At 39.7% G+C, this 27,652-nt stretch overlaps 1 protein-coding gene across 2 annotated transcripts in view; it reads left to right on the forward strand.

The window, feature by feature from the left end:
- Positions 1 to 26,759, forward strand: part of galnt14 (UDP-N-acetyl-alpha-D-galactosamine:polypeptide N-acetylgalactosaminyltransferase 14 (GalNAc-T14)) — a 198,141-nt gene extending 171,382 nt beyond the window's left edge. The window contains exons 11-15 of one of the 2 annotated variants that reach the window (XM_005452386.4): positions 3,322 to 3,414; positions 4,307 to 4,390; positions 6,674 to 6,818; positions 15,533 to 15,652; positions 25,510 to 26,759. In XM_005452386.4, the coding sequence (XP_005452443.1) occupies positions 3,322 to 3,414; positions 4,307 to 4,390; positions 6,674 to 6,818; positions 15,533 to 15,652; positions 25,510 to 25,668 (601 nt within the window). In that variant the 3' untranslated portion in view covers positions 25,669 to 26,759. The remainder of the gene's footprint in view (positions 1 to 3,321; positions 3,415 to 4,306; positions 4,391 to 6,673; positions 6,819 to 15,532; positions 15,653 to 25,509) is intronic. The other variant, XM_025898707.1, reaches the window with a different exon arrangement.
- Positions 26,760 to 27,652: the final 893 nt, after the last annotated feature.

Genomic DNA, 27,652 nt, shown 5'->3' on the forward strand with positions numbered 1-27,652 from the left:
CACGTTTATTGACCCCTTGTGTATGACCCGAGCCTTCAAATTCTTCCCTTTTGGACTTTTACTTTGCCTCCCGTGTCCCGTATTTGGCTCTTCATCTTATGCTTTAGACTCTTCAATGCCTATTAGGGAACATGAGCTAAAAATTTACATTAAAAAGTCGCCACAAGAGAGAAACTCAATTTCTTCATTTAATATTAAAACCCATTTGTTTAATTGGGCCCTTTGCTAGTGAATATCCAATATTATGTTGAGGCATGTATTAAAAGTCATTCTGGGAAAAGCTTAACCCATTTAATCCCACTGGCAACAATTGTTGCCATTTTAACCCCCTATTACGTTAACAAAATTAAACATATTGTGTGTAGGGGAAGTCTAAGGAGTAAAATTCATGCAATTATTTTGCATGGAAAAATTTGGGATCAAATGGGTTAAAATGACAAACGAAAGTAGAAGACCAGTGAGAGTTTATCGAAAACCAAACTGCGGTGCTTTTGTTTCACAAATTAACTCCTGAATATCCTGATGATTTGTCGTGTGATTTTTTTCCTTTAACAGTTCACTAATTCATAAACCTCAGCATGCAAGTAAGGCGCTAGTACTGCCAGCGTTGGGAGTTGGGGTCCCCTTTGTGGCTTAATGGCAGAGCAAGGCACTAAAGATGCCAGAATGAAGGGTTCTGTTCCCAAAACGAGCGCTCCCACTGCTAAATGGCACTTTGGAGCGAAGCCTTGGCCAAATGGCTCATATAAACTTATTGTTTTGTGTCAAGCAGCTAATCCACGCCAACACTGATACTTTTTTTTTTCCAGTTGGGCTGTTTGGTTGCTCATTTTGCTCCCTGTTGGCCGTTACCGAGGCAACATCTGTTCTGCGCAGAAGAAGATGACTTTTATTTGTATCACGATGGCCTGATGTTTGTGATCAACGCCGTCCTCCCAAACAAAGCTGCTGTTGTCTGCTCTTGTGTTGCTCTGCTGGTTAATTAGCTCGAGGCTTCGGCGCTGGCAGTCTGGATTATGAATATGCTAAATAAAAAGGGGCTGCTTAATAATTCGATTACAAAGATTATGCTGTTTCCTCCCTCGCTGAGGTCTGCTGCTGTGACCTCGTGTTTGCCTGCATGCGTGTGCACAGCGAGAGGATTTAATTGTAAGCCTGCATGTGACACATATTTATGTTTATACGCCTACAAGCATCTCATATCCCCTCTCTCTTCCCCTTTCATTAAGCTGCCACAGCCAGTGTGTGTAATGCCTGTAATGGAGGGTTTCTGTCATTTCAGTGAGATTGTTCACAGCTCACAGAAACTCAGCTAATAGCTAATTACTACAGAGAGACAGAGGGAGGGGAAAAAAAGAGTAAATGGAGATGAGAGATAGAGAAAATGTGGTTTACTGTTAGCGCTGTGTGGGTGAATAAAGTGCAGTGAGTTGAACCGAAATGATGAGATACAGCAGTAGCTATGACTTACACTTGGTATCAACATGGCTCTATATGTGGAAGTCCTGCCTGAATAGAGGAAAACATGATGTGCTTGAATGCAAATGCAGGAAACATCACAGTCAGCCATATGACAGCCTTTCTTGTGATCTCTTCTACACACTGCGTTACAGCTTATGTTGTATGTACACTGAATGCCACTGAACTGTACAGTAGAAGGTGGATATAACCGATGATTAAGTGCCTTAAACTTGCATTCTTTCTGATGCAGTCACAGGTTTTAGGTCGTATTAATTACACTTTGATTGTGATTTTGTTAATTATTGACTTGTTTAGAGTAAAATCCGCATCTTCTCAATGAACAAGTTGCCACTGTACATGTATGAACATGCAGTCAAGATGGTGTTTGCCAAAATTCTCAGCTAAAGGCTTTCAAATGAGACTTTAAAAAGCATGTTAAAGAGATCTCACAGAGGTTATGTATACGATTGTATCTGTTATGCACACTCCACGGTTCCAGCATTTCCCTGGTGCACAACTGGACTGAGATCTGGAGTGTCTGATATTCAGGAAGTTGTTTTTGAGGTCAGCAGATCAAATTGTCCTAGTTGGACGAGCAGGGGTAGTGACGTCAGAGAGTCCTGTTTTTCAGTGTGCTTGAATCAGTGTTGAGTTGTGCGGTCCAAATAACGTCTACATGAATTATTCCCAGCTGCTGTCAGTTGTTTGAATATTATGGCTGATCTGTTTATAACAGTGCACATTAAGGCAGGTGAACATGCAAAGAGACTCCAGTGAGATCAGAATGGGATCTGATTGATCTGGCTAGGGTTCTGATTGAGTAAGTGATCCAGCTCACTTGGTTAAGTATGTAATATATATACCAATGGTGGTGCAGGAGCCAGGGTTAAGGTCTCCTCCAGACATTTTTCTGCATTTAAGTCCCCCTACTCTGTATCCGCTTTCCTGTCCACTCTGAGCTGTCCTGTCGAGGCTAAAAATGCAGAAAATACATTTTAAATAAATAAATCAGCCAGACCACATCTGCAGGTGGGTTGTTTCTTTGTGTGTTTAAAGGCGGCAGGTAAATGAGCAGTGGGGGGGGGGCTCCTAATGTCTGTTTTTACTTCCTTCCATTTCTCCTTCCTCCTGCAGCCTCTCATCTGTTCACTGTGGTTAAAATAACAGCTGGATCATATTCAGAAGCAGTTGAGACTGCAAATGAGGGCGAGACCTGACCTTACATATAAATGCAAATACTACATTATATGTATTGCATTACAGCACAGAGGCTGTCTTGCTGTATCTGAGATGAAGCTGTTCTGTTTGTTCTCATTCTGTTTGTATGTGATTAATAAATTACCTCTTGGTTTCACAATGCATTTTGTCAGTCATAATCACACATGCATAAGATTATCTCTGATGTCTCACATAGTGTTGAACAAAAAGGCCAATTATGCACCTCCTATTTTTATATTTAGGGAAACAAAATCTGCAGCCTGAGGATCAAATTAGAGACATAACACCATTTTAAGTCCCAAAGCTCTCTTTCTCATACACAATTAATATATTTCACAGAGCTGGGAAACACAAAGTTGAAATTAGTCTTGGGTCATATTCTTATCTGAGTGATTAAAGCAAAAACCTTTGTTGCTCAAGAAAACTTTAACATGAAAAATTTCTGTTTTCCAACTAAATTGTAAAATATCTTTCAGAAAGCACATTATTAATTTCGGGAACATGACGTTAGCTTACTTGTCGTCTGGTTTAAATTTGTCCAGTGACCTTGTATAAAACAACAAGAGGAATATTCAGAGTAGCACATGGTCACCATGATTTTTAGCCTGAGTGTGATGTAAGTGTGTGGTTGTGCGTTTGCAGGAACACACGTCGAACAGCCGAGGTGTGGATGGATGACTTCCGGCTCTTTTATTACTCCGCTCGCCCGGCAGCACGAGGCAAATCCTACGGAGAGTAAGAACACACAAGTACATCTGACTCTCACATGACAGTGTTTCATCTGCGTTGCCTCTTAGTCCTCAGATATTCAAACAGGACTGGTGTTTCTTTATTTGCACCAAACCACGGGGACTTGTAGTATTATCTTACCACAAGTAATTTAATGGAAATGTACCCTAACTTTGTTCACCATAAAAATTCAAGCATAAAGTAAAAGAAAGGGACAGATTGTTACATTTTGCCAAAGTTAACTCACAGAAGTATAAACTCCTTCCTTTATCAAGTTAACTGCTCCTAGCAGGTACCACCAAAATCAAACTGAATTAGGAATAAGGCCATAAAATAGTGTTTTCATTGATTTGCACAATGGAATAATAATACAATCAGAGAAACTAAAAGGGTATTTCCTTTAACTCTTAGTTATTTAATGTGCTCTGAAAGTGTTGCTTTTGTTTTCATTCAGCAATTTAAACAGTGAGAAGACTGCAGTACAGCTTTTCAGCCTGGTGTGTTACTCTTAAAAAAAAATAGCCTAAAATAAATGGTTTATCTGTTTTGATAGCAGAAAGGATATGAGTATCAGAAATACAGCCAGTAATAGACGCTGGCATAAACGTCAGTTGTCGGTGAATACATGTCAGTGATTATCAGTCCTGCACGTGTAGATGATGCTGCAGCTCTGCTTTGAGATTTCACCTGTTTTCATGTCACACACCTCTGTTATTGGTAATGGTTGAACTCTTAGTTTGTCATTACCTGTGTCAGTTTTATTTTGTGTAGTTGCCTTATTGCTTTTTCTCCCCACATGATAGGGGCAGGGAAAAATAAATAATTTTAATGAAAGTTCTTTGCTGATCATCTGCCAGCTTCTGTATCAATCTGATTGTCTGTTTCTGCCTGTGTTCAGTATCCGAAGCAGAGTGGAACTTCGGAAGAAGCTCAACTGTAAATCCTTCAAGTGGTACTTGGACAATGTCTACCCAGAGCTCAAGTAAGTATGTGTGTGTGTGTGTCTGGAGACTTATCTGTCTAGGAAACGCTCCTGCTGAGTATGCAAAGTGAGAAGAGAATTTTTAAAGCTAATGCCGAAAGTGGCTTTAACACTGTCTGGCTCATTGTTATGATAAGATAATTTCTTTTTGTGCTTGTCTACCTTTTGTTTATCCTCAACTTCTAAAGAAGAACATTTTGCTGTATGCACTTAAAGTTTACTTTACTCCTCATAGGGGATACTTCTGTCTCTGTGAAAAGCTTTTTTAACAGCTTTGTAAAATCTGAGTGAGTTATTCCTTTTTTAAAAAACAGGGTCACAGTCAAGTTTTACAGATTAGCCATTATGCAGGTCTACGCCAGCCTCTGCTGCTGGAGTTGTAAATGTTCTGTTTTTAATCTGTGTCCTGGATTATCTCTAACTCTAATTCTATTCATAAAAAACTGATTTATGCTCAGCCAATCTCCCCTTCAAGGACAACCACTTTAATCGCTTCAACCACAAGTGCCGTTGTGACCATTTGTGATTTGTCAAACTCAGGCAGCCTTCATTTCAGTGTTCACGGCTGTTGATTATATCTCATAGATAAATCAGTGAAAAAGCCCACAGTGTCTAAACCATCAGGTTAGGAGTGGGTTGTTTTGTTTGTTTTTTTTCACAGTAAACCGTCAATGCAGGTCTCAACTTCAATGTCATGAGACATCCGAGGGAAGACATGTTTTAACTTTTTGTACAGATCAATGCAATAATTGTTCCCCAACCACTTTACCTAATTGATGTTAATGCAATGGCAGCACTGTTTATAAATGCATACATACAAGTATGAATACTACAAGTAGTAGTAGCAATGTAGAGCCACTGGTGCATAACTAGCGATAAAGCTCAGCTTGGTTTTTTGCGCTCAAAAACACAGCTGCAGCAGCTATAGCATAGCTGCTCATAAATGGAGTCTGATCAGCACTTTGTATATGGCTTATTTAGCAACTCACAAATGCATCACAAGTTTTACTAATGTTTGCATTCACTGCCGCCACCTTGAAATGTTTGGAAAGCAGCAATGGTTAAGAGATGTGTAAGCAGTTTGCATCATTTCCAATGTTAACAGCCATGACACCCTGATTTGAAGGTGTGAAGAAGAAAATGTCCCACTGGGTTTGCGTCAATGTGGGACCTTTGCTTCTTTTTTTCCTCACTTCTTACTTTCGCTTCCATTAAACACCACGTGGTTATGGTCATGAAAAGATTGTGGTTCAGGTTAAAGTACGCCCTTTCACATCAGTAGTGAAAAATGATGAGTTGTAACTGGTCGCCCTCATTTACCTTTGCATAAATGTGCAACTCAAGCAGTTTTCAACCACACCTGCTCACATATACAGCCCATTTTCATGTACTCTTGAACACTTAACTGTCTCTGTGGGTTAAATGTCTCCTCGTGTCCTGATTGGCTGAGTTCCCATGGGATCTGCTTCCTCAGACTGACTCCCCTATCTGCACACAACACACACTCACACACAAATATAACTAAACGGCCACACTTAAGTGTGCCCTAAGCTCTGGCAGTGACTCTTCCTTACAAGCACACAACCTAGCAATGCAAAATACCTTTAAGACACATAAACACTTTCATTTAAATGCTTCCTCTCCCTTTCACACACTTTAGCACACACACACTCCCACTTAAATACCCATTTATCCACTGGAGGCTGGTGTTAATCCCCCAGAATGGAATTAACACGGTTGCTCTCAGGGGAAGACAGACCTGACCCTTAAAACGCAGAATAACCTTTAACGGGTTATTAAAACAGAGAGAGATAGCAGATTGAATTAATGCTACAGGGCTTAAGCCCGAGTTTATAGCACAGTGTAGACTTTAACAAGAAAGACTGAGAAAGTTTATCACAGAGGAAGACGAGGAAGAAACTTTCTGAAGTAATGAGTTTAGAGAATCGTGGCCTTCAGCAGATTTGTTAAAGGTGCAGAGCATCTTTTTTTTTTTTCCAAACACTGATAAATTTCTGTCAAATTAAGAGTGAGATCTTGATGTGGTTAATGAGACCATGCAGGAGATGATTAGAGTCTCTGGTCTCATCACAATGACACTCCTATTATAGTTTAACTTTAGGCCAAACTTCCTCTAAAGGCTATTGCTTCTTTTTCAGATATGTGTGTTCTTGGAGATTAAGTACGTCTTTTAGTGTTAGGGTTTTTATGGTTTCATGTTGCTCCACATCCGTACGATGCAATGAATACCTTAACTGAAAGGAGTCTCATTTTCTCCATCAGGGTCCCAGACGACTCTGACTCACAGTCTGGAGTGATCAAACAGAGGCAGAACTGTCTGGAGTCCCGCAAGGTGGAGGGTCAGGAGATGCCCGTCCTCACATTAGCTCCCTGCACGGGAACCGAGGGCGTCCCCGCCATCAATCAGGTGGGTCAGTCAGCAGTTTGAAAGGAAGAGACAGAGCTTGGAGGAAATGCTGAAACTGTCCCTACTGTGAATCAGCAGGGACTACTAGAAATGAAAGAGTGCTGTTTCTTTTATTACAAGCAGGATGGCAGTTTTATATTTCAACAGTTTAGTTCCTGGTTTGCATGCATTTGGTTCTACAGAGAATTTTATTTTGTTACAAATTTTAAAAATGTGAAATAACTTTTACAAAAGTTGCATTGATGCTATATCTGAGGAAATCTAGGAACAAAGCAAGAAAATGTTTGAAATGCTGAAATTCTTCATAATAATACATAATTTTTAAAAAGTGACGTGTGAAGGGGTCAACCATCCGACGCAGGGGACAGTACAGAAGAGAGGTGAAGAAAGAAGAAAGTGCAGGCAGGATGGAGTTGGTGGAGGTGCATGTCTGGTTGACAGAAGGATAGAACCAAGAGTGAAAGATGATAGTGAGACCTGCTGTGATGTGTAGTTTGAAGTTGGTGGCACTGATAAAAAGACATGAGGCGGAGCTGAAGATGTTGAGATTTTCATTGGGAGTGACCAGAATGGACAGGAATGAGTACATCAGAGGGACGGCTCAGGCTGAGATTTTTTTTATTATAGTCAATATATTGGACAAAGGATGTTGAAGCTGGAGCTTCTAGGCAGGAGGAAAAGAGAGAGACCTCAGAGAAGATTCATGCAGTGAAGGAGGAGATGCAGAGGATGGAGGATGAGAGCGAGGCAGATGATCTGCTGCCAACACGGCCCCTAAAGGAAGCAGCTGAATGAAGAAATGTGACACATGAAAAATTCAGTCTTCAGCAATAGCATTTCGTTTGCCAAACTCAAAACTTTAGGGCATGAGAATAATTTGAAATCTGTTGCAATAGCATGAAAAATTCTTCTTATAGTGGCTTTCACCTGATTATGACTGTGCGGAAAAGCTGCAAGTGCAAAATTGTGGGCCGAACGGATTTTTTAAAAAAAGGATGAGGAAATACTGCTCAACCTCAGCTCTCATTTTATTGTCTCTCACTTGCCATTTTCCAGAAAATTGTTCCCCTAAAACACACTGTTTTAAAATGTGTGTTTTTTTGTGTTTGCGACCTTGATGTGTGCATGTTGCTGTGTATAAAATCTGCATGTACAGACAGGATTTAAAGAGAAACAAAAAATCTGAAGCTTCTCTTTCTGAGCTGGAGCACTCAACAGAAAATAGTTGGTCATATACTTTCTCACCATTTGACTGTTTGGTGTAGGTGAAGGTGCTGCTGAAATAGAGCAGGCAGGAGCAGGACACATGGCGCCCTGTCACTCACTGTAAATTCACAGGACGTCAGTGCGAGTGTGAAAATGTCTTATTTGTGTTCAGCCAGTTATTTTTTACTCTTCTCTGTGTTTATGTGTGTATGTCTGACCTGCTCTCACTAAGTTCATTTTTACTTACTTTGCACAGCAGCTTGCCGAGGAGCGTGTATGTGTGTGTGTGTGTGTGTGTGTGTGTGTGTTCCCCTTTCTCTGAGCTATAATTAATACCCGTAGGATTCTTATTATTCCATGTTAAGAACAAGTGTGAAGGCTGCGATTCGCTCTAAACAAGCCGCTGCGCAGAAAGCAAATGTGTCAGCAGCTGAGATGCCTAAAGGCTGGAGAGCTTGGCTTGTGGCTGGAAGGTCGCTGGTTCAGATCCCTGAGCTCAAAGGGAGAACCGCTGAGATGTGTGTGAATGTGAATGAGAAACTCTCAGTAATCAGCAACTCAAGAGAAAGGCCTGAAGGGAGGCTCTTAATCCCTGTTTGTTCATGTTCAGAAGTCTGGTTTGAACTGGGCAGCTCCCAGGTGGGTATAATTTTGAATTTTAATTCATTTCCCCTTCTGTCATGTTGAGGTTTTCAAGCAGCCCAATTACTATAAAATGAAGGAATTCAAATGAAATCTTTCTAATATGAATTACTTTTCGAATTTACCTGCAGTTTTGGTCATTACTCCTATTGAGGTATAGTTATAATCATGTCCTGTCAAGGCTGTTCTCAACAGAAAATTGAGAGCATTGACAAAGTTGGATACTGATATATAATTTTGGGAAGGGAAGTAAGAGTTTTTTAACATTAATTAATGTAGCTTCAAGTGTATGTAGTTAACCAAACCCAAATCATGCCATGCTCAGGTGGTTACAAATGTGCTGACATCAGTTCTTTCAGGGATAAAACTCAATTCAGAAATTGTGAAAATAAATGTTTATCCAGTCACCGGTGAATTCAAGCAGCTAGCCGTATTATAGTCACGCTGCAGTAGTCCTGTAGTGGGTTTGTTTTTGTATTCATTGGTAAGGTTGTGCCATAGATAGTACTCTGGGATAGAGATGTGATATCTTTTGCAGCTGAAATAAGTTTTAATCCCAGTATCATTTCTGTCTTTTTATACCCAGATTAAAGAGAATGCTTTAGCCATATGTCACTGATAACACGGGCCTCGTAATCAAATATAAATACTGAACTTGGCAAGATACCTTTTGATTGCAAATTTTTTAATATAGTCTTCTTAAGGCCAAAGCTGTCGCTATATAAATAAAATGTAATTTATTTAATGTAGTAAGAGTGATTCCATTGTACCTGTCTCTTGACCTCGTCTATACATATTGACAATTCATCATATTCATTACTCTGTAACACTTGTTGGCATTAATTTTCAGTCCAGTTCTTGTGTAATTTGGCATGCCTCAGCCCTCCCTCCCTGTTTCCTTTCCTTATGAATGGCTTCTTGACAGCCACCCTTCCACTGAGACCATTTCTCATGAGGCTTCAGCAAACATTTGATGGATCAACTGAAGGGCCCGATGGTTCCCTCAGATCCTGTGTCAGGTCTTTGCTGTATTTTTCTCTTTTTAATATAATATAATTTTCAGATACTGTTCATCGGCTGTAGAGAATTTGTAGGCCTGCCACTTATCTTGACCTCCATTTGTCCAGTTTCCTGAGATTGTTTGACAGACTGCACACCGTGCTGAGCTATGCCAAGGTTTCAACTAATAGCTTTTTGAGAGTCATCTTGTTGATGTAGCACTACTACTTAATATTACTTAAAATTTTATTTCTGTCTGTGTTATCGTAGATGTTTTCTGTAGATTCATCTAAAGACGTGTGAACAAATTATGTGTTTTGGCACAGGATGTTGTTGTCTGCTACGTCTATACAAAACCCTGGTTCATCCCTTGAGTTGGTTGCCTTTTTATTTTTGAATTATTCACCATTCAGTCAGTGTTAAGTGGTTTAACAAACAAACAAACAAACAAACAAAAGATGTTCCTCTAAAAATGGCCACACCCAAGGTCTGGACTGAAAGTGAGCAGTAAAAGCATCCAATATCCAAACACAAACTTTAAACCGCCCTAAGAAAGCCTGGAGAACTGTTGCTCAAAGCCATATAAAAATAATTAGAAATCTTTTTCTATTGAAGCAAAATGGAAAGAAAGGAGAGTGACTCAAGACTATTAATAGTTTTTACAGACATTTTTAAACAAGACCAGGCGAATTGAAAATATGGACGAAGTGAGTAAGACCCACGAGGATTCATGGGCAGCTGAGGATGACTCATTCATCTGTTTCAGAAAGATTGTATAGAAGTCTTTGAGAAAATGACCTTCGTGCCCATTTTATTTGAAACTCTGTAAACCTTTCCCTGTGGATTTATGCTCTCCATCACAGATATGAATCTTATTTAATGTAACGTCCATTTTGTAGATATTACTCCTATTTCCAGTAACGTGGTAAAGTGGGGTCTACTTTCAGACTTATTGATGAGTCAGTCGTGCAGATGTTTTGTAAGCCCACACATCTTAATTTGAATAGTAATTTCCTAAATAGTAGCAAAACCTGTGTTAGTGTTTGAGTAACACAGCAGAGACAATCAGACAATCAGAGACAGTCAATAGTTTGGATCCTCTTTGACTGTCCAAACCTTTCAGTGGTTCTGTATTTTTGAATGAGAGTGAAGAAGTTTGTAAATGTCTTTGTTCATCTCACGTTGGACTCAGGGGGTCCCAGTTTCAACCCTGGTCTCTCTTCCAATTTGTTAGATGAGGATGCTTGACAAGGATCTTTGATTTCTGGTCACATTTTAACATAGAAGATACAGTTTAACTTCATTTTTTAATGTGCCGGATTACCAGCGCAGACAGCCAAACATGAAGTGAAAGCGAGTGAAAACAAAGCTCTCCCACAGGACATCAACTCGAAAGTTGACGAGGAGTTTTTTGGCATAAGTAATGAAATAATAATGGAATATCAAATATGGGACATTAGTAGTATAAATAATGCAATGTAAGAACAAAAAATAGCCACTCTAAATATTAAAAATCTGAAGCTTCAGTCCATCAGAAAACAAAGAAATGCCTTTAAACCTATCATTTTGCACCAACTTTCACATACAAGGAAAAAAAATCAATAGCAGAGGCAGAGAGATCAATTTATAAACCTACAGCAGCAGAAACTAGAACTGAATCCTGCAAAGCAAGAATTCAAATGCATTATATGAGTGCATTAATGGGAGGTGGACAACTGTGTATAACATAGCAGAAATATAAGATGGAGTACGAGAATGACGGGTATGAAATCCAACCCACTGAGCCACAAAACCATGATTTTAAACACAATTTGCTCCAAATGTAATGAGTGCACAGGCATGAAGTTGTACTTTAATCATTTCTGCTGTCGACTCTGAATGTGCACACGAAGAGAAAGTAGTTCGGGCAACTTTCTTTTTTCTTTTTTTTTCACGAAAAAAATAAAGCTTACACTCACAGCTTTGTACACAGAGCTGCAGGTGTCATCATTATTTTGAGCCAAAGTCCACTTTGCTTTTAACCTTTTAGCCATCCGGGGAACACTTGTGCTGAGCATGCAGACCTTGTTTCAGCACTGACCTGCTTCATGTTTAACAGCATAACCAGTGAGCGTGTTTACCCGCAACCTGATTCCCATCACAGTTAGCAAACCACTTTAACCTCTGCCTAACGTGTTTGCATGCAGGCGGTGATTTTCTAAAAATATTCCTGAGATACACATACGTGACATGTCAGGAATGTCCAGATAGTTGAATCTTGTTGGAACACATCTGAAATAATAAAAATCCTTTTCTCACGTCTGGAACCAGGCAAATTCAAAAGAAAACAGAAGAATAAGGCATGAGTCAGCAGTGAGGCCAAGAGATTATAAACGTTAGGAATAATTATTTGAAAGTACTGCAGGACCCCTGTGAGGGCCACACTGCCTTATGTTCCAGGAAATGTTGAAGTGTGAGTCAGTGCCTGATTTTCGTGTCTTTCTTTACTTAAATGAAGACATTTTCACCAGAAGCTGAAACAGAAAAAGCAGGCTGGATCTTCTGGCCCAGCTATTTAATATGCAACTTCAAAAATCATAATAGAAACGTGCTCAACTTGTACTCATTATTATTACAGTAATAACAACAATGATCTAGACGGATTTAAAAATGCTTTAAAAGTCTCATTGGAAAACAGGTGTGTTAGCTACATGCCAGCATGAGCAGTGGTGAGGTTACTGGTTTTATATTGTTGAACACTGACTCTTAAGTATGCGTCTAAACATGTGCACGAATCCTGGGACGTTCCAGTAGAGAGAAGATGTACTGAGCTGCAGGACCAATTAACTTCTAATGTCATTCTCTTTGCTGCAGTTCAATAAATCAATCATGTGATGAAATACACCCCGCAGCGTTGAGATATTTAAGAGAAAATGTCATAAATCACCCAGCTGGTTTGAAAAGACCTCCCACTGTCCTGCCATCCGACTCTCGACCTCCATTATTTTATAAGGTCAAGCCAGCAGACTTATAACAGTATGATTATGTTAATAACGTTTGAAGATGAAATGAAATGGGGGGGGGTGGGGGGGGTGATCGAATTTAAAAAACACATTACTTATTCATTGAAAGATTTAATGATTAACAGAAAAGCAAGTCAACAGAAAATTAATGAAAAGCTAATCTGAGAATAGAGTAATCCATTAAGTTAAAATGCCAAACAAAAAAGAAGTGTTCAGAGTTTAGGTAAAAGCAACAAAGCTGCAGTACAGATCACAAGTACAGAGCTGAAAATTTCATGTAAATAGTTGTAATATTTTAAGGATCAAACACAAAATCACTCATAATTTGGAAATGTGGCCCTGAATGTTGCACCAGTATAAAATATAGTATTTTTTGTCTAAATGATTATACATTCATCTGTCTGTAGAATCTTCTCAATGAAGCTGATCTAATGTAAGGTGATATCTAAGGATTTTATGCTTAATACTATTTATGATTAATAATATTTAATATAAAGCTAGCTGTTGGGTAGCAATTTTCATGTGTGTTGAATATAAAATGGTAATCTGTCAATTAACTAGTAACTAAGACTATTAAAGTACACCAGTTCCCTGCAGACTGCAGGACTTCACATTTATAGTAACTGCTAATGATATCTTGATGACCATTAAAAAAAGAAAGCTAATTCCATTGATTTATGAAAAGTATTTCTGTAAATCAATGAAAATGTAAAAATATGTCACTTGTGCTTTAAATATCAGTGTCTTCTAGACATGTCATGATTTGATTAATCATAATGTGAATCCTCTGCTATCTACTGTGTGTGTGCACATACCAGCACACACTCAAAGGTTTAATCCCATCCATCCACCCACCCACCCACTTAAATTCCTGTCCAATTAAAGCACGTTAAACTCTGGACTCTGGATGTAATATGTTTTACTTTCCAGTTTGTCAGGGAAAGTAAAAGATATTCCTCATTATGCACTCCTCCTTTCAGCAGCTTAATATTAAATTATACATGATCTGTTTTTCTCAGTATCTGTCCTCACCATTGCTGATATATGTTTATGTGCAACTCTGTCTCATTTAAATTTTTTAAAAAAGGTACTCGGACTGAGTCTGATATAATCATTTTGGACAAGACGTTCGAGCTTTGTGAGTTATATGTTGTCTGACTTTAATCTTGATACATTTATATAATATGCGCTACACAGTGAGTTCAGGTCTGATACTCTCTCACAGTTTTCTGAAAGAAATGTATCTGTGGCCAGAGCTTAGTGAGATCGTTTTTGTAGACTGATTATTCTTGGTGATAAATATGCTACAAATGGATTGACTGATTTTTCTATTTTTCGCTCTATTTTTTACAATTCCAGCGGTTTAAAGAAACAACATAACAAAAAGAAAAACGTATTCATGCATTTCCTGCTTCACCAGCTGAATACTTGAAGATAATGCTGATAATGAGATAAACAGTCTGTAACTTTATAGCAGGACTTCTTTCAGTGCTGTTAGACATTTCTAAACACAATCCATAAAAATGTATCATTTCAAGCTGTTTTTTTAACTGGAACTTGTAACACTGCCTGCTTCAGCCAAGGTTATGTGTCATTATAGTTACCAGGGTGATCTAGCCAGGTGTCATCTTTGTGACACTGAAAACTCTGACTTTAATCCTTACATCTGTTGCTAGCTCGTTATTCGCAGTACAGTTCAATAGGAGAGGAAGGTCTGAGCATCTTTGGTTAGACCGCTGCCCCTACGACCTGGACTCAGATAAGCTGGTGAAAACTGAATGATGGAAGACAAAAAGACTGTATGTGTGCAAAACTGCTCTGCAATCACTCGGACCATGCAATCATCCATGAACTTCTCTTTATACCAATGTATTCTAGAGTCAAATGTGAGGCCATCTGTTCAACAGCTAAAGCTGGGCTTAAATTGGACCATTGCAAAAGGACGGTGATCACAAGCACAGCAGCAAATATGCAATTGATGGCTGGCAAAAAAAACCAATCAAGGTCCTGCAATGGCCCAGTCGGTCCAGACCTCTGCCCGACTGAAATGCTGTGGCAGGACCTTAAAAGAGCTGAGCAGAAATGAATGCCTGCAAACATCAATGAAGTAAAGCAGTGTCATAAAAAAGAGGCAACATTTCTCCACAAGATTTCTCCTTATAAGACAAATTTGACTGAAGTATGAAGGAAAATATCACAGAGTGTACTTTTTTACCTTTTAGGATCCTGTGAAAATTTTCTTTGTCGTGTGACTGTTTATATATATTTATTAAGACAAGAAATAGCTGCAGGAACCTTTTCAGTATTTTCATATTGAAATGAAAAGTTAAAACTCAGGATCATCCCTAGTTTGTGAAATGCCCTTTAGTTCTATTAAAGATATATCAAAATCGAACACGATTAAGACAATTTAAACCATGTGCTTTGACAAGCATGTCAGCATTGTGTGTTTGGTCTATAAAGAAATGGCTTTCTCAGTTTGTTGTGGATGGCTGGCCTGGATAGAGCCCTAATTTCCTCCCCATTCAGCACATTTGTGCTGAACTGCAGTGCCAACTGCGAGCCAGGCTTCACCGATACTCTTGTAGCCAGATGGGAGCAAATCCCTGCAGTCAGGTCTGGTGCAAAGCGAGAAACAATGGGAGTTGAGGATTAAATTGACACAAATTTAATGTTGCTTTTGCACCTGTCTCTACCGCTGTTGTGCTGTCTTTAATGACTTTATCTTCATGACCGCTTATCAGAAACAACACCAGAGGCGGGGCTGCACTTGAAAATGTCAGCTTTCAAAAACCAAACCCACACACAGCATTTTAAAAATTCAGAGAAGATAAAAAATGATTAACTCCATCTTCCTCTCTGCAGGAGTGGGTGTACACTCACGGACAGCAGATCCGACAGCAGCAGCACTGCCTGTCTGTCTCCACCACGTTCCCTGCCTCCCAGGTCCTGCTGCTGCCCTGCAACATGGCGGATGGCAAACAGGTCTGAGCACATACACTTAGACAGACACACACACACAGTCAAGAAAGACAGGTGGTGCGTATCTGCAGGCGGGTCATAACCGTATATCATATGGCTGATAAATTAATCTAAATGTTAATTAATCTGAAGGCAAATTTGTCTAAAGATGATTGTTATACACACACACACATACTCGCACTAACACACACACGCACACACACTCTGCAGGAGCAGATGCTTGACAGTTTTTTGGACAGGTAGCTAGAAATACAGACACACATACACACTCGCTCTTGTCATTACCTGACCACTGGGCACCTTGACGGCGTCCCAGAAGCTCCTGCAGCAGAGAACGACCTGACAACCAATAAATCACCTGAGAGAGAGAGAGAGAGAGCAATGGAGAGAGGCACAGGTGGAAAGGTGAAGCTAGACAGACAAAAAAAAGATGAGGAAAAGAGAAAGGCAGAGGGACACAGAGGAGAGGAAGTTAAGGGGGAGGTATTGCAGAAGATTAGCTCATTACACCCCACCAACTGTTCAGTCTGCATGGAAAATTCTGCAAAAGTGTGCTTATGTGTAAATGTTCATCTGTGTGTGCGCGTGTTTGTGTTCATCCCATCTGGATTTATGGAATCTACTGGACACTTGGACATGATTAGACATTAAAAACCATGCACAGGTGCTAGGGTGTATGATTCACTCAGTGTTCGCCATTGCTCTTATTATGCATTATTTGATCCATGAGTCATTGAAGCGCAAAAGCGGGGAAAAAAAAGGAGAGACAGGAAATTTAATTAAAAACAGAGGTAATGAGAGGAGCAACAAGGGGCTAAAACCAGGAGGAGAAAGACTTAAGGAGTAAGAGAAGGAGAAATGGAGGCTGAAGGAAATGTTGATGTGTGATGATAAAAGAATAAAGGGTGAAAGCTGATAAAAGAAAAGAGAATGAAGGGAGGAAAAATGTGGAAGTGAAAGGAGAAAAAGGTAAAGAAAAGAAAAAGAACAAACAGATGACCTCGTAGGGCAGCCGTTCATCATATAACACGTCGCTGCAGCACACAGCGTACATCAACAGAAGCCCAGAGCTAAAAGTAAACACAATAAATCAAAATAAATCTTGTCACAGGATTCAAGAGTCTTTGTGCATTTGTTCACTTAATTCCTCACCTGAAGAACAGTCCGCCCCGTTTTAGGCTCCATGAGTGAGGCTCAGGCTTCTAGGGGTCTGCATATTTTTATACCTCAGCAGTAAGCTCCCCTGTGGTGGCGGCAGCGGCAGCAGCAGAAGAGGATGTGCTGTCACCAAACGAGACAAAAACTTCAGATACAATAGATGTGCCAGCTGAGGGAATCTGGGGAGAAAGTTGTTGTTCTTCTGGATTGTTAACTGGATGTGATTCTGACAGGACAGGTGCGTACTCTCCTGCACGTGTGCTCTTTATGGAGACACTCTCAGTACACTGGGGAGAGGGGTTTGGAGGTAAGGCAGGAGGAAGAGCGAACAAAAAGATCTTCATCAGCAAAACTTATGGAGGAAAGATGGAAAAAAATGTTTAAAAAATGAGGAAAGTGGAGAGAAAGAATGACAGAGGTGACGAAAGTAAGGATAGAGAAAAAAAGAATGACAGAAATACATAGAGTAAGATAGGAAAGGAGAATGGGAAAGGAATGAAGGAAGAAAAGATATGAGAAGGAAAATATAATGGGGACGTCAAAGAAAGGAGAGAAAGAAGGAAGAAAGCAAGGTATAGGAATGAAAGAAAGATGGGAAGAAAGGAAGAAAGACTAGGAAAGAGAAAGAAAGCTGGTGGGGACATGAAAAGAAGGAAGAAGAAAAGAAAAAAGAAGGAAGGAAGGAATGGAAATTGAGGGGAAGGAAAAAAGGAAGGAAACAGGTAAAGAAGGGATAGGGGGAAGATAGGGGCAGGAAGGAAAGTGTAAGAAAGAAAGGAGAGAAAGAATGCAGGTAGGTGTAGGAAGGAAAGAAGAAAAGTAAGGAAGAAGGAATAGGGAAAGGAAAGAAGGCATGCAGGTAGGTGTAAATGGGACATGCAGTAAAGCAATGAATGATAAAGGAAGGAAGGAAGTAGTGAATGAAAGGAAGGAATGCTAAAAGTAGGAAGCAAACAAAGAATAAATTTATCAAAATGGTATGGATAAAAGAAAGGAAGAAAGAATTGGAGGGGAAGGAAAGAAGAAAAGAGGGCAGGTGTGTGAAGGAAGTAAAAAAGGATGGATGATGTAAAGAAGGAATGAATAGCAAGCATGCATAAATGGGGAAAATGGAAGGGAGGACATTGACAAGGAAATAAAGAAGGAAGCTTGGGGAACTAAATAAAAAAGGATGAATGAAGAAAAAGGAATAAAGAACAATGTGGAAATGAAGGAATGCTAAATGGTAGGAAAGAAAAAGCAAAGGAAGGGAAGAAAGGAAGGAAAACCAAAATAGGGAAAGGAACAGTTTGAAAAGAGAGGAATTAAAGGAAGGAAGGAAGAATGGAGGTTTGTGGCTAATGATGAAGACAATTGAACACAAAAAGCACACAGGCAGGTGTTTTAAAGCTGGAGTCCTTGAGACTTAAATTAAAGGACTGAAACCACACACGCACACACACACACACACACACACACACACCAGTCATTGTGTATGTTTTGTTTGTGTTTTTTAGCTGAGCCACTAAAGCGGATCTCTTTCATGTAACTCAGACTAGTAAACTTTTGTACTGAGACACACACACCTACACACACACACACACACACACACACACATACACACACACACACACACACACAAACTGCTGTTACATGTCCCACTTGAGAGTGTGCATACGTACATGTGCGTGTTTGTGTGTCAGAAGGCAGGAAGTAGAGCGATGATAGCTAATTAGAACGACGATCCACCAGAGAAACAGCCCAGAGCTGACTGGTAGAGAGACTCAGACCCAGAGAGAGAGAGGAGAAAATGCAGAGAGGTTAAATTAAGGCTAGAGAAATGTGGGCGCGGTGATGGGACGAGAGACACAGAGGAAGACAGCAAAACGGGGAGCGAGAGTGAGTGGTGAAGACGGAAATAAACAGACCATGACAGACAGAGAAGGAGAGAGAGGCAGGGTGAGAGAGGTAAAGTAAAGGTGAGAGTAGACCGTTCAGTATGAGGGGGAAAAAATAAGTTTGACCTGACGAGCTGAGAGAATGTGGCCACTTATTAAGATTCACACTTATAAATACTTTGACTAACATGCGCTGACTGCCATCTCGTCACTCACAAACCCAACAGAATATGCATCCAGTCACATACACTTCCACTAACCCTCAGTTTTAGTGACAAACACCTCCTATAGCATACAATTACAACCACAGGCAGTTGCACCACTTTGGGAGCAGATTTTATTCCCTTGCAGATGCACACACATCTGTAGAAGCCCAGCATGCAAGAAGCCTATAAAATTCCTCTTCAGACAGTATGGCTATGCAGCCACTGTACTGCAAGGCCACCAGTGCTTCATTCCTCCATGTGGGCTGCAAATAGACCAGAAAATAGTATAATAAAATAAGCATTACTCACCCACGCATGACTGCAGGGACGTGTAGGAACACTCACACCAATCAGGAGGGTCAGGGGCATGGATCGGGCCAGTGGGGAATGTAACTTTGTACAGTTTTAATATACTTGTACTTCAAGTTTTTTATACGTTGTTACTTTCTTATTGTTTTGCATATTAGAAAATACAGCTATATAGCTACCTAACAGAAATGAAAGATTTTTTTGCTTAAAATACTTTATTTGTGATGGTTAAACGTTCGCTCTGTGAGGGGAGGCTATTAGAACGATCATTTTTACCATTTTGCTGAGCAGTTTTTCAACTTGAAAAAAGTTTAAACCTTGGAGGAGTGCCATTTTCATGTAACACCATCTGCATGGGGCATGGCTGCCCATGAGCCTCAAAATCAAGCCAGATTTTTCTTTCTACACTGTGTTTATTTATTATCACATACACTTTATGCGTGAGAGTACTGTGTTACACCTCTTCATCTTTGAATTCAGGTGTTCTTTCAGTCCCATTTCCACAGATGTATAAAATCAACCATCTGGCCATGATTTCTGCTTTTACAAGCATTTGTGAGAGATTGGGTCGCTCTAAAGAGCTCACTGAATTTGAGCTTTGGACTACATTAGGACACCTCTGTTGTTGTTGTTCTTAGATATTCCACAATCAGCTGTAAGTGGAAGTGTTTAGGATCCACGGCAGCTCAGTCATAAAGAAGCAGACCACTTGGAAAAATCTCTCAGTAACTTGTGTTCCAGGCCTGCTCTGGCATTAACATCAGGACAAAAATGGTGCACCCGGAGCTTCGTAGCATTGGTTTCCATGGGTGAGCAGCTCCTGTAGGTGTAATGTGGAGATGGCTCAGTACTTTTCTACATAATACATAATGAATTGTTCTTTCATGCAGATTCCCGTCCCTTGTTCTTGACACATTCTGTGCCCCCAATTTACTTTTAAGTTAAAGTTCTAAATGAGGGTAACTTTTATCTATTTTCAAAGTCCACATAGAAGTGAAAGTAAAGCTAAACACCATCAAGCTTTCTAATGTATAGAAAACATAATCGCGAGACCAATGCATTTAAGTGTCTGACCTTCATGAAGGTCAAATCTACTCTTATGTTAGACTGAAAACTGAAACTTCATTGTTATTGTGTTAAAAATAGAAACTCTGCAGGAGGACCTCAGAAGGCAGTGCACGTTTTCCTTTGCATGTGCACATTTATTTTTGATGGCAGACTTGGTTGTCCTCGACATGAGAGTGTGCTGCATAGGTTTCTGGAGGGATGTTCTTCCATTCTTCAGAAACTTCTTTTTTTTCCAGCTCTTATTTGCTGGAGGTGCTGTGTTGCTCTACTTTTATCTTTAAAAACCCAAAAGATGCTCTGTTGATTTCAAGCCAGGCAGCATCCTGGGATGTCAAAGTTCTTCAGAAATTTCTGTGTGAAATATTTGAGGATTTATTGAGAGCATGGAGTGTGTTTATTTTGTATACTTAGACTTAGACTTCCTGTCACACACTTCCACTCGCATATTTTACTGTGACAGATTACTTAAAATCTCAGCTTTTTCTGATTTCAGTTTTTCACAGAAGCATATCGGCTTGTGTTAACCAGATATAAATCACAGCTTGTGGTTTTTCTTGAACAGTAGGTTAGTAGCACAACTTGTCACAAGGTAAAAATAGGCAAAAACATTGAGAGAAAGTTGGTCTTCCTGTCACGTCCTTAGGATGTTTCTCTATCACAAATCTGTTTTCTTCCTCTGAGGCACCAGACTGTTTTTTCCTGAAACTCATTTCTGTTCCTGGTGCCATGTCTGTTGGATTAGAACGACAACTTGCAGTCAGATCAAAAAATCACAGCACTAAAGAGATGGAGTCGCAGATGTTCAGAGTGAGAAGAAGCAGCAACCTTAATATTGTCAGAAAAAAGAGAAAGGGCCTCATGCTGGAAACCAGATTTATTTTTGAATGGTGTGCATGACTCAGAAAATGGTTGGTGTTCACCTCTCTTTTAAAAGTTTGAGTTGTCAAACCTGCCAACGTGTCCTCTCTTCACCAAGAGGGAAAAAACACAGACACACAAAAACAAACTAAAAACCATTTGTTTGATGAATTCACCTGAGATTTAAATGATAAGAAAGTGCAGTGGTGCACTTTAGATCTTTAGATATATTTCCTGCAAATCCATCAGTGAGGCTCATCAGTGATCAGCCACAGATTCATTCTGCAGCACATCGACAAGCCCAAACATCCAGCCTGAGTCATAAAGAACTATTTTCAGCCACAAGAAAAACAAGGAGTCCTCCAACAGATGGTTTAGCCCCCACAGAGCGCTGATCTCATCATCATGAAGCCGGTCTGCATTTTCACAAAGAGACAGTGAGACAGCCTGAATTCACAGAAGATCTGTGGCACGTCCTCCAAGATGCTCAAAACAAAACCACCTTTCAAGCAGGTGTACCTGCAGATTTATTATTTTAGTGTTGCTTCCTGTTTGCTGTGAATCTTTGAAAGCATTTGAAAGCATCCTTATCCTTTTCTATTTAGAGCCAAAAACTTTTTTTCAAGGTATTTTATAGCTGATTAGATGCAGAAGTAACACTTGACTGTATTACTTTTGCAGCTTCTGTATGCAGTCTCCAGTGGACTCTAATGAGACAAGTTCAACAAAATATAAGATCTCAAACAACCAAAGATCTCTTGAGGTAGTGGTTCTTCCAGTGGCCAATTGATGACTCCGAATACAACTCAATTCCCATAGTCACCCATGTTAAAATGACCAACTAACAACCCAAAACAAAAAGCTGGTATACTGTTTTGATCTCGAATCCTTTGTAACAGCTGTTGAGGAGCTGTTTTGTTTTATTATTATTATTATTTTTTTTTTTTTTACAATGATCCATTTCGATGTTTTTAAGGCTTAAATGTTGAAGCACAGCTCACTCAGGTAAAGTCACTGTCCTAAACATCTTGACTGTGACGTTACTAAGAACCAGTTACTAAAAACAGTAATGTATTCCACATTACTAGTTACTTTTCTTAAAAGTAATGCAGTTTGTTAATTACTCATCAGAGAAAGCAATTTGATACATTACTTGCTACATTAGTTTCTTGTTACTTTCTAAAATGACTTGACCCTTATTTTTTCATAATTAACAGTTAACAATATTAACTTGAGGCTTTCTTTTAGTTTTTTATATGAAACCAAAGGGAAGTTTAAAATGAGCCAAAGTGAGACTTCAAAGCGATCGCCACAGTGATTCTACTGTAGACACAAGAACAGGTAGAAACTGAGGCTACAAGCTTGACTGCTCAGTCACTGCTTTTGTTACCTGTTGAAGTTCAGGTTATGGCAAACACTCAGCTTTAACATCCTTCTGGGTTCTTTGCTAGCTTTGCATTAGCATACTCCCTGTGCAGATTCTTGCATTTTGCACTTTGTTATCATGCTCTTGTTCCTTTGTGCAATAAAAATAAAAGTAATGTCCGTATACCTCTGCTGTAGTCCACTGTTTTCCTCCCCTGGCACATGAACTGAAATCAGCAAATTCAGCAAATTTGGACTTGAGTGCTCTGATAACCGAAGAACCCTACTAAGAACTAATTAGCAGGTATCATGGTCCCGTACAGATTATGACTGAAGCTTTATAGCTAAACTTTCTAGCTGGTGACTTTGCTCTCACCCTCTCGTTCAAATATGGTCATTTCCATTTCAACCCTTATAACACAGTGGCTACGTCCATCTTTAATGTACAGTCTCTTCCCAGGGTATTTTGATACCTGTAGATTCCTGGAGAAAGGTGATTTCATTTCAGCCTGTGTTGTTCACCAGGTTGTAAAAGACTCCCATCTCCCTTGAGTCATCCTGAAAGGCAACAAAAGGCTTATGAACTTTAATGTGCAGTACTTAAAAGAGAGACAGTGATGTGTAGAGAAAGACCAACGCAACATGTTACTCTCTATAGTCTGCTGGAGCCGACACTAATGAGTTGAATACTAATTAATTTACTTTTAATTATCCCTCCCTCTTTTTTTCAATTAAAAATCTCGGCGGCCCGTCGCTGTACTCTGATGGGCATGTCATCTTGACAATGCCGCAGCAGACCCACAATGCACTTCTACAGAACAAAGCTGATTTGTGTGTGTGTGGGTCTGTGTGACTGTGTGTGTGTCTTTACAATGCCTCATGAGATCAAGATACATGACAGTGATACGCTTCAGAGGCTCAGCAAATACAACATGGCCGCTCCGAGCCAACGTAGGCATAAAAACACTGATACAAGGAGATAAACACACAAACGTGCAAATTACGAAACGCAAAGATACAGATATCACACAAATGGCACACACACATGCATAGTTTCTATTTTTCCCTCGTTTTGTCTCTCTTCCTTTATCTTTTAGTCTGTTTTTCTTTGTCTGTCTCAGATGGCTGGGTTTCAGACCCACTGCTAGATAAAAGCCTCTCTTCATGTCTGATCATATCTACTGCTTTGTTTCACAGCTAAAGAATCCAGCTATGAATAATACACACACACACACACACACACACACACGCATACAGTGTCTGTCTGGTCAAAGAGCCACTGGATTGTTGAAAAAGTCAGGAGACGTCTCCATCTAGTGGTGACTGTGGTGAATCACATGCTGTCCATTATAAACCGAAAGCAGTTAGAATTTATGATTACCCCTTAATCAATAAATGTAGAGAGTATAATTAGATGTGGAAGTACAACCATAAATATGTTTTTATTACCAGGTGGCTTCAAGTAAAGTTGGTGGAGTGATGTGAAAAATGTTAGTCACTTTGGATCTTTAAAAAAGGATTTTAATGAATATTAAAGGTGAGAATAATTTTGTTCCTGACAAAATCACAGCTTTTAAAATTAGTCTGAATGATTCCAATCAAACAGTACAAACAATTATTGAAGTATTATTTGAGTAAAAAGGAAACAAATATCTTCAGTGAAAGCAGCTGTAAACTATTGAGCTGACACATTTAATAACTCCACCAGGGAGCCTGAATCAGTGTTTGATTCGTTTTTATTATCAGGATTACTTAAATTACTTTTTTTTCATGAACATTTTACCAGCAGTTGAGCTTGGCACAACTTAGAAGTGATTTTTGGAAGAATATTTTACCATTCTAAGATCCTAATCACTTATATGGACATGGGTCATAGACAGGCTGGAGCCCAGCTCAGCTATAGGAGTGTGAGAGGCTGAGTACACTCAAGACTACAGCCATGCACACCTAAGGCCAGTTTAGAATCACCAATTAACCTGAGTCATGAGTCCCACGAGAACCCACACAGCCACAGGGAGAACATGACCCAGCTGGATGGAGGGTTGAAACCCAAGATCTTGTTGCTCAAGTGCAACTTTTTTTTCCACCCCATCTTCACAAATACATATCAAATTGAAAAATGAAAATCTGAAAGCAGATGTTAAAAAAAATCACAAGATTTCTGAATGATATGAGGTTATAGATGATAGATAAAAAAGATTAAGTGTGTCGCTGCTGTTAGAACTTGACTTGGTGTCACTCATTGATCATATGCAGATGCTTCATATATGACAATAAATCAGTGAATATTTGCACTTTTCATACTTGTAAAATCTGCAGACACATGCACTTCTGAAAGTAAAGATTTGATCACCAATAACAGGGTTCAGGATTCACTGAAGCGTGCTTCTCCGACGGGTCCTCTGATGAGAATTGTGGCGCTAACCTCTGTTTGGTGGTCACCGTGCGGCGAACAGTTCCTGGGGATTTCTGCTGAAGCATCCTGTTTTTTTTCTTAGATTTTATGTTGGTGCATTGTTAGATTCGGTGGCGGCTGTTCCATGCTTTCTAAATTACTTCAGTGACTTGAGCGAGGCCTGCCATTCAGTGCCGTGTGTGCAGGTGAACCCCTAAAAAATGTTTTCTTTTCATTTTTTTATGCGAAAGAGTGTGACATCAGCTCTGTCATTGTCAGATTCGTGTTTCTCAGCATATTTCTCTGCGGTCATACAGTAATACACCTGCTCAGCAGAGCATGACTGAAGACCTTTTCACAGCTGCTGCAGGTTTCTGCATTCATTAGATCCTCCGAGCAGCTCTTTCACTGCAGTACAGCAGCTGGATCAATAGTGAGCAGAAAAAAATGAAGCACAGCAACAACAACAAAAAATTAATTTTTGGACTCCTTATTGGGGGTATGTTTTCCACACTAACCAGCAAATGTTTTGTTTTCTAATTTACAAGAGATGATAAGGTAGTTAAAATTTTAAACGTTCATTTTTAACTTTTTAAATGTTATTTTTCTTCGTTTTTCCTGCAGCGGTGGCAGAAGTCAGGGACTCACTTGGAGCACCTCGTCTCCCGGTTCTGCCTGGACTCGGAGATGGCTCTGGACGGGATGGACGATTCCCGAATGTTAGTGATCAGCCCCTGCGAACTGAGCGCATACACGCAAAGATGGGAAGTCCCCTTCTCCTGACCCCTGACCATGTGACCTTTACACTCATGTGCCCTGTCACACTCATCCCTCAACTCAAAGACCCGGACAGAGAGAGAATGCTGCTCACACACTGACCATGCATGAGCAATCATGTCACAGTGCTGCATCGAGGATATCTGAATAGAAAGCTGATGAAGACTTTTTTATGGCTCTTTGTAGCATGAAAAGAAATGCAGACCTTTCAGGTATAAAGTCCTGATTTATTTATGAGCTGCACTGGTTTGAAATAATGTTGCTCCAAGAGACGCAGGAAAAATGTGTGGTTTGGAGATTCAAGTGTCTGTATTGAAGAGTGACAACCAAGTGCACCTTAAAACCCAGAACTTTCAAATAGCTGAGATGGACAAGAAAAACCAAACAAAAAATAACAATCAGAGAATGTTTCCTGTGTCTTTTGCAATCTGCTTTTAAAGGATGTTTAATAAGCTGGAAATTAAAACCAAGCACAGCTCGAGGTTTTATTTCAGTTTGTCAAATACCTGTCACTGTCTTTACTGCAGCTTCCCAGTCAGTTTCATACTGGGATCTAACCAGAAACTCACCAAAGTAAAGCCCCAGTAAACAGCACAAAATGTGAAATCTTTAGTCTGTCACACCAAGCGGGATGCAATCATCTCCAGTCTGGATTCTATCCTAAGGGTTTTTTTTGTTTGTTTGTTTGTTTTGTTGCTTGGCTTAAGCTTTCATTTACTGCTTTGGGGATGGTCTCAGTTATTGAGGTTCTCAATTATGAGGACAGTTTATGTACAAGTAACCCCTGTGATTCTAAAGCTCTGCCTCCACCCTGCTCTAAATGCTCCATTTCATACCGTTTTTTTCAACAGTAGGCTCTTTGTGATGTCAGTGAGAGAGGATATTCCTAAAGTGAGCACAAAAGCCCCGCCCATCTTCTGTTCAAACCTTCTGTTTGCAAGGGGCAGCCAATCAGAAGAAAGTAAGCTTACAACAGCAGCTCCCAAAGTTTTTGTGGTATGCCCCATTTTAGAAGCTCAAGACTCTCGAGTTTTAAAAAAACGAGGATGAACGATAACAAAGGATCTTTGTGTAAGGTATAACTCCTCTTATGTTGACCTATAACCTCCTAGGACCTGCCGTCCACATATGTGGACATCACATTTTTGGTTATTTTGAACAAAATACTCAATTTTGCTCTACATGGGCCTGATATCCACTTACGAGGACATTATACTGCTACTGTTCTATCAAAATTTTAAATGAATATCCTCATTTGTGGCTCTCATTTTTCTTAAAAACAAAAATAAGGTTAAAAAAAAAAATCTGGAAATTCTTTGTTTTTACATTCATCGGGCCCCAATATGCCCAAATATCAAAGAGAAATTAAAAATGCATGTCGTGGAAGAGTTCGGGTCTTAGGAGGTTAAAGGTCAGTGCAGCAGCATCAGCCAACTATTTTTGTATATTCTGCCTAATAAAAGCAAACCCAGTTTCACTTCATATTTTTCACCAGGTTGACCGTGTCCCACCTGCAGTGGCTCTGTGCCCCACCAACGGGGCCTGCCCCACACTTTGAGAAACACAAGCTTAAAGGGAGGATGGCCTTAAAGGAACAGGAACTAAAATGGCCTGTTTCAGAGAGCATGAACTGAGGAGCTGTACCAAGTATGAGATAAAGAAAGATTATTTTGAACTATGAATCATGCAAAGCCACCTTAAATGACTAGAATTGCTCAGTGCTCAGAGTAGAAAAGCGCTATATATATTTATGCCAAACCATTTACCAAATAAAAATTAGGAAATGGAAATAGGAATGCTGACTTTTAGAAAGCTTTGCACCTAAACACAGTCTAGATCTAGAGTAGTTTCTGTAGTGTTTTAAAATGTGGATAAAACCATGGCTGCCTACTCTGGGACTGCTAGAATTCCCATATTGTTAGTGTTATAGGGTTTGCACAGTGGATGGAGCATTTTAATGGGTTCTTTAAATGACTGTAACTTCCCTGTT

The sequence above is a fragment of the Oreochromis niloticus genome, linkage group LG15, assembly GCF_001858045.2.
Source record: "Oreochromis niloticus isolate F11D_XX linkage group LG15, O_niloticus_UMD_NMBU, whole genome shotgun sequence".
Lineage (NCBI taxonomy): Eukaryota > Metazoa > Chordata > Actinopteri > Cichliformes > Cichlidae > Oreochromis > Oreochromis niloticus.